General features: G+C 48.2%; 1 protein-coding gene across 1 annotated transcript; it reads left to right on the top strand.

The window, feature by feature from the left end:
- Positions 1-4,519: 4,519 nt before the first annotated feature.
- Positions 4,520-6,840, top strand: RHBDD2 (rhomboid domain containing 2). The gene is made up of 2 exons (XM_007942393.1): positions 4,520-4,704; positions 6,483-6,840. The coding sequence occupies exons 1-2, from the start codon at positions 4,520-4,522 to the stop codon at positions 6,838-6,840; spliced, it is 543 nt and encodes a 180-aa protein (XP_007940584.1).
- The last annotated feature ends 233 nt before the right edge of the window (positions 6,841-7,073 follow it).

Below are 7,073 nucleotides of genomic sequence, written 5' to 3'. Positions count from 1 at the left end.
AAACATGGTGGCACGGCCTCCCTCTTCATAGCCACCACAATACAACAAACTGACATGCAAGTTCATCTCCCTTATCTGTTCCAAACAGCTCTGCTCACTTCCTGGCTTCCCTTAGCTGTTCCAAACTAGTTTTTAGTCTTACCTTATTAAAAAGTTTTATTGAGGAAGGGTACACTGAATTTTATCAAATGCCTTTTCTGCACTGATTGTGATGGTCATGTGGTTCTTTTCCTTTGTTCTATTAATGTGGTATTGAGTGATTTTTCTAATGTTGAACCAACCTTGAATTCTTGATATAAATTCCACTTGATTATGTGTAATTCTTTTAATATGTTGTTGGATTCTGCTTACTGGTGTTTTGTTGAGAATTTTGACTTCTAAATTCAAGGGATATTGGTTTGTCGTTTTCTTGTGTCTTTGGCTTTGGTACTAGGGTAGTGCTGGCTTCATAGAAAGAGTTAGAGAGTATTTCTTCTTCCTCTGTTTTTGGAAAAGTTTGGACAGGATTGGTGTCTATTCTCTGAATGTTCAATAAAAGTGCCCAGTGATGCTGTCTGGTCCCAGAGTTTTCTCTGTTAGGAGGCTCTTTATTCAGTTGCTTCACTTGTGTAGTTCTCTTGAGGTTTCTACTGCCTTTTGAGTTGGTTAGATAGGTCATGTGCTTCTAGAAATGTGTCCATTTCATCAAATTATCATATTCTGTTATGATCCTTTTTACTTCAGTTGAGTGTGCTGTAATGTCTCTGCTTTCATCTCTTATTTTGGTTATTTCCATCTTTTTTGTTTGTTTGTTTGTTTGTGAGCCTAGTAAGCAGTTTATCACTTTCATTGATCTTTTTTTAAAAAAATAACTTGTAGATTTGTTGACTCTCTCTATTTTCCTTTTCTCGATTTCACTTATTTCTGCTCTGATCTTTATTATTGCCTTTCTTCTAGTAGTGTTAGGTTTCGTTTGCCTTTTCTGTTCCTCAGGCTGCAGTTAGACTATTTATTTGAGACTTCTTTTTTAATATAGGCCTTTATTGCTTTAACTTTTCCTCTGAGGATTGCATTGCTGTGTCCTAAAACTTTTGGTAGGATGTATTTCATTTTCATTTATCTCCACATATTTTTCTATTTCACTCTTAATTTCTTCCTTGACCCAATAGTTGTTTAATAGTGTATTGTTTAATATACATGTGATTGTGTATTTTCTAGTTTTGCTTCTGCTGTTAATTTCTAATGTTATTTGTTTCTGGTCAGAGACGATAACTTGGTATAATTTCAATTTTTTAAAATTTGTTGAGACTTGGTGTGGTGGCTTATTCTATGGTCTATTCTGGAAAATGATCCATGGCCACAGGAGAAAAAGATTGATCTTATGATAGGTATGTGTGCATGAGGTCCAACTGGCTTGTGGTAGTATTTGAGTCCTCTGTGTCCTTACATCCTCTTTTTAGATGTACGGTCCAGAATTGAATGCAGTGTATCAAAGTCCCAGACTGTTATTGTGGAGTTGTCTATTCCTTTCATGTCAGTCAGTACTTGTCTGACATACTTTGGAGCACTAATGTTAGGTGTGTATATGTTTACATTTGTTATGTCTTCCTGATGAAGTTACCCCTTTATTATTATGTCATGTCCTTCTTTGTCTCTTACAGTAGATTTGATTTAAAGTCTATTTTATCTGATGTCAGTATGGCCACCCCTGCTCATTTTTGGTTACTAGTTATATGGAATATTCTTTTCCACCCTTTTACTTACAGTCTGTTTGTATCTTGAGTCTATGTGTGTCTGTTGTAGGCAGCATAAGGATGGATCACGTGTGGGTTATTTTATCTGTTTGTTTTGTTTTTTATCCATTCTATCACTCCCTGCCTTTTGAATGGGAAGTTTAGACCATTTACATTTAAGGTATTTACTGAAAACAACATACTTTCTGTGTGTCTTACATCTTCTTTGTCCCATTGTCCTCACATTTCAGTTATTTTTTGTGTTTGGCTGTTTTTTGTGTTAAACCTTTTTCATTTCTTCCCTTCACTGTATTTTTCCTAAGTACTTTCTTAGTGGTCACCGCAAGCATTCCGTTGTATGTCAGCGTGCTGCTGAAGGTCAGGTAGCGTACAGCGTGAGCACAGTGAACACACTGACTCTGTTCCCTTCTGCTCCACACTCTCCCCTTCTTTTGTTGAGTCGCCAGTTACACCTTTTCCTTCTGACCTGGTAGGTTTAATGTGTACTTATTTCTTAGCATGTTTGACTTGACATATCTGGTCATTTTTAATTGCTTTGCTATGAATGCTATATTGTTTAGTGCAGAATTTGTTTTCCTTTAAAAAGCAGTGAGTTTTGTTAATTGACTTGCAGATCAGCTTGATACTTTGGAGCTTTGTTTTTAAGCTCTGTTAGGGATACTCTAGAGTTGCCTTTATCTAGTGGATAGACTGGCTTTTAGGTCTTTGTTAGTTTATGTGTTCATTCGGAGAGACTCGGGCTACAGAGCCAGGTTGGCTGTCATCTCTACGGAAGCCGGTCTCCAGGCCTAGTTCTTCCTGGTTCTTCTGGTCCTGCTGGGGGTTTGAACTGGCAGCCTTTGGCTTTCCAGCTGAGCACAGACTGTCTGTGCCACCCAAGGACTTTTGTCCTTACTTTAAGGCATGACCTCTTTGAAGGTCTCCTCTCGATGCCTTGGGTGTTCAGTGAGGTCTCACCACTCTGGCTGCTTAGAACCAGAGCATGTCTCTGCCTGTCTGAGCTGCACAGGGGGCTGTTCACAGTTCCCTGAAGGTGGGTTCCCCAGTAGTGGCTCTTTGCCTGGCTCGAGGAACTTCACCTGATGCGTGTGCACCTTAGTACTCAGCTGAAGACTCCACACCCTGTGGGTACCTGGAGCGCCTCCTTGAATAGCTCCCTCCTCTCCGTTGCTCTACCCTGGAACTCCAGCCACTTCATCTTCTCTGAACTCTGGTATTTGTGTTGGCAGCTTAGCAAGAACTGCTGTACTCACCTAGGTTCCCCTGCTCTGTGCTGTGGTTTGGAAGGTGCTGCCAGGCAGAAAGCCTGCAAGATCTTGGGGTTCACTCTGTTTGTTTTCCTTTTCTTGGGGATCCCAGTCCAGGAGTGTGTGTTGTCGACAGTCTGAAAACAATGGTTTCACATATTTTGTTCTGGGTTATAGTTGTTTATGGAAGAGGACTTGGGGAAAAAAAAAAACAACATTGCCATTGAGTCAGTTCTGACTCATGGTGACCCCACACGACAGACTAGAACTGCCTCAGAGTTCTCAAGGCTGTGATAGCAGGAGCAGACTGCCACGTCAGTCTCCTGTGGAGCAGCTGGTGGGTTCAAACTGCTGATGTTTCGGTTAACAGTCTAGTGCTTAACCACCGCGCCACCAGGGCTCCCTAGTCAGGGGACTAGTCTGCGGTGAAACAGATTCTCAGGGTCATTCGGAAGTCATCAGCTATGCCAACTTCTGGTTCTCACTTGGAATTTAGAATTATCCTGGGTATTTTTGGTTCTCACAGTGACTAGATGCCACTGCTACTTAGTGGGCTGTGGCCAGGGGTGCTAAACATCCTGGGTTGAGACAACGGTCTAGCTCAGCAAAGCAATGTCCTGCTCCAAATCCTGGCAGCATTTTGGTCGACACTCCCCATTGAGGGTTCTCCATACACATCTTCTCCCCAGAGTAGGCTCGGGCGCCAGCATGGCCTTCTGTCGCACCTTGCCTTCACTTGTGACTTACTCTACTCCGCTCATTTGCTTTTTGTCTGGCACTATTACTTGTCTCTCAGTTTCTGACACGTAACAGATGGTATCAGCAGTATTTGTTGCTAGAAGGCTGAAGGCTGAATCTTTGTGGCTTCCTGGGCAGTGGTGGCTGATAGGTTAGATGACCAGATGCCATCAAGCCACTGAGGACGCTGCCACGGTGAGGCAAGTGCTGCCAGAGAGGCCCTCGGAAGCTCACTTGGTCCCATCAAGGCAGGGTGCATGCAGTGAGCACAGAAGTCCATGAAGGTGCTGGAGGGTATGGGGAGCGCCCCGGCCTCATCCCACTCCACGTCGTGGTTGTGCCTGTGTGTGCTGGCTTGCAACTGCAACTGCAGGGCTCAGAAGGGCTCAAGAGATGGTTGGGTTAGCATAAGAGAAGGGGAAATGTTGGCAGCCATATGCCCTCCCCTGTTCCTAGGCCATCTTCCCAGAATCCTCTGAGGCACCAAAACCAAACCCTCTGCCATCAAGTTGATTCTTACTCGTAGCGACCTCCATTGGTTTTCCAAGGTGGTAAATCTTTACGGAAGTAGATTGCCCCATCGTCCTTCCACAGAGTGGCTGGTGGGTTTAAACCACCAACCTTCTGGTTAGCAGTGAAATGCCTTAGGCACTGCGACACCAGAACTCCTTTCTCTGAGATGCAGTGGGTAGAAACTTGAGACTTGCTTTCTCCTGAGCTTGCCCCTCGGCCATGGTGTGTGGTGGGGTGGGTGTGGGAAGCTGTCGTTTTCCCTGGGGGTGTTCAGTCCCCTTCCTTCGGATGCCTCCGTTTTTACTTAACGTGCCGACCTCAGACGGCCTCACCTACTGCTACTCCATCGACATCTCGGAGCGGGTGGCATTGCGGCTTGATCAGAAGTTCCCCTTCAGCCTGATGAGGAGAGTGTCGGTGTTCAAGTACGTCTCAGGGTCTTCAGCTGAAAGAAGGGCAGCCCAGAGCCGGAAGTAAGTGACAGAACTCCTAAAGCCTGTTCTTAAGAGCATGTGCGGCGCCTGTGGGAGGTGCGGCTGGTTCAGGTGTGGCTGTGGGGGATGACAGAACAATGGATGGCAGCCTTGGACCCAGAGTCTCTGGCAATCTGTACACAGACAACTTTTGAGCCCTTGGAATTCCACCGATTGCGTCTGAAGTAGGGACCCACAAGGGATGGGGAGGGCAAGGCATTTGAGGACCTGTGAGTGTGACCCTGAGTGACTTGTGGGCAGACTGTGGGAGGGAGCGGTCCTATCTGTTGTTAGTAAACGCTCCTCAGGGCCAGCGTGCTCTCTGCAGGTCGGGTTGGGCTTTGCCTGATAGCACTGGGCAGGAGCACAAACAGTCCCTGCTTGCTTAGGACTCCGGACCCGAGAGGCAGGCTGTTCCCGGCCACCAGGCAAGGTGAGGTGAGGTGCCTTGTAATCCAGCCCCGGCTCATTCACTCAGGTCGGGGTGCGGGGCAGCTGCCAGCACTCTTGTCGCCCCAACCCCTTCATTGCGCAGAGAAGGCCCACAGAGGACAGGGGACTTTCCCCAGTGGCCAGAGTCAGTGGAAAAGTCCAGTTTAGAGCTGGGGTCCCCCGCTTCCAAGTCCTACCCACGCCCTCTCCACTGGGCCACGCTGCCTGCTGGCGTCTTCCTGCCGGGTGAGGCCCGCACTGAGACCACAACAGAGTGGTGCTTTCCTACAGCGGCCGCTCCCAGACCAGAGCTCCCTGTGAAGTCGGGAGGCTCGGTCACTGGCCCTTTGCGGCCCTCAGCGGCCCTGCAGTAGATGTTCCCTCCACCCCAGCCGGGGTGCAGAGTCTGGGTCACCCTGAAAGCTTGTTCCAGGAGGTGGGCTCTCTCAGCCTTCAGGAGCTTGGGGGAAGTGCAAAAAACCGAAAGGCAAACTCATCCATTTTGTCTGCAGCAGGTAATTTCCAGCCTCTAAATACACACACACACATAAACACACACATACACACACACATACACACACATTTAAGCAGCTGATTTCTAAGATCAGTTTTTAACTGAAATTATACCAACTCTGTCCAGTCACCTAACACAGACATCCAGTTTGGAATTTTGCACAGAAGTTTAGAGAACAAAAGCCTTTAGAGTCTGTCTTCATTCATAGTCGCAGCCACATGGGTGAGTTTCTGACCTCAGCCCGCATAGCTCGTCCGTCTGGCCCATGGGTCCCGCCAGCTGGGAGTTTGAACTGAGTCTTCATTTCTGACCATCTGCTGCCCCTCCCAGCTTTGCAGGGACTCCACAGACACAGACTTAGCTTTCAGGTGTCTGTCCAAGTCACAGGTAAGAACAACTGACACCAGACAAGGCCTGGGACCAAGCCCTGTGTTGTCCCATCCTCCCCTCACTCCACAGAGGGAGGGGGTACGTTCTCGGCCGGCCGCAGACGCACTGATTGCTGTGTGTGACCTGTCCCCTGTTTCCATCTGGCTTATGAGCTGCTTGCTTGTAGGTGACAGCCCAAGTGGACTCAGCCATAGACCCAGTCCCCCTTACATTGCTCACCTGCTGGGTGACCACGAGTGGGCCCTTCTCTCTCCGGGTGTCTGCTCTGTGTTCGGTTAAGCCGAGCCTTCCTCCCCACTCGGTACTTGGAGTTAATCAGAAAATACCAACATCGTGCCATGCCGTGAAGCACTGCAGCGACCCCTTGTTTGGTGTGAGGGCTGGGGGTGCCGTGTGCCCTGGCACGACCAGCTGAATGACTCGTTTCTCTTCTCTGTTCCAGGCTGAATCCTGTGCCTGGCTCCTACCCTACGCAGAGCTGCCACTCTCACCTGTCCCCGGGCCACCCCGTCACCCAGATGCAGCACACCAATGGCCAGAAGCTCTCCACCTGGCCCACCTGTGCTCCTGGCCACATGCCCACCCTGCCTCCGTACCAGCCTGCCTCTGGCCTGTGTTATGTACAGAACCATTTTGGCCCATCCCCTAACTCCTCCAGTGTCTACCCAGCTTCAGCAGGTTCCTCTCTGGGGGTCCAGCCCCCCGGCCCCCTCAGCTGCCCAGGCTCAGTGTATTCTGGGTCCCTGAGCCCCCCGGTGTCCGCCGGCACCAAGGAGAGCTCCAGGGTCCCGATTCCCTGATTGAGAATTGCTGGGGAAGGGACCTCACCTTGGCCTTTGGATGAAGGTCTCTGAGCTGAGATTCTCTGATTTAAAAAACAAAATTATTTATTGAACCTCTGTGTGCCAGGCTGTGTGCGGAGTACTCTGGTAAATGTCCCCACAGTGTTCATCTCTTTTATCCTGTGACAGCTGTGTGAAGTGGTTTATTGTCTTCAGTTTACAGATGAAGCAGGGGCGACAGGGTGGGATTC

This window comes from Orycteropus afer, unplaced genomic scaffold (genome assembly GCF_000298275.1).
Source record: "Orycteropus afer afer isolate SDZICR_OR568_19922 unplaced genomic scaffold, OryAfe1.0 scaffold00006, whole genome shotgun sequence".
NCBI classification, from domain to species: domain Eukaryota; kingdom Metazoa; phylum Chordata; class Mammalia; order Tubulidentata; family Orycteropodidae; genus Orycteropus; species Orycteropus afer.
The sequence above is the reverse complement of the archived record's forward strand: the minus strand, read 5'-3'. Positions and strand labels throughout refer to the sequence as shown.

Excerpts from the sequence above, each read along its gene's own strand:
- RHBDD2 (XM_007942393.1), top strand. The coding sequence starts at position 4,520 with ATGCCTCCGTTTTTACTTAACGTGCCGACCTCAGACGGCCTCACCTAC. Across the intron at positions 4,705-6,482 it reads AGGGCAGCCCAGAGCCGGAA|GCTGAATCCTGTGCCTGGCT; the intron begins GTAAGTGACAGA and ends TCTCTGTTCCAG.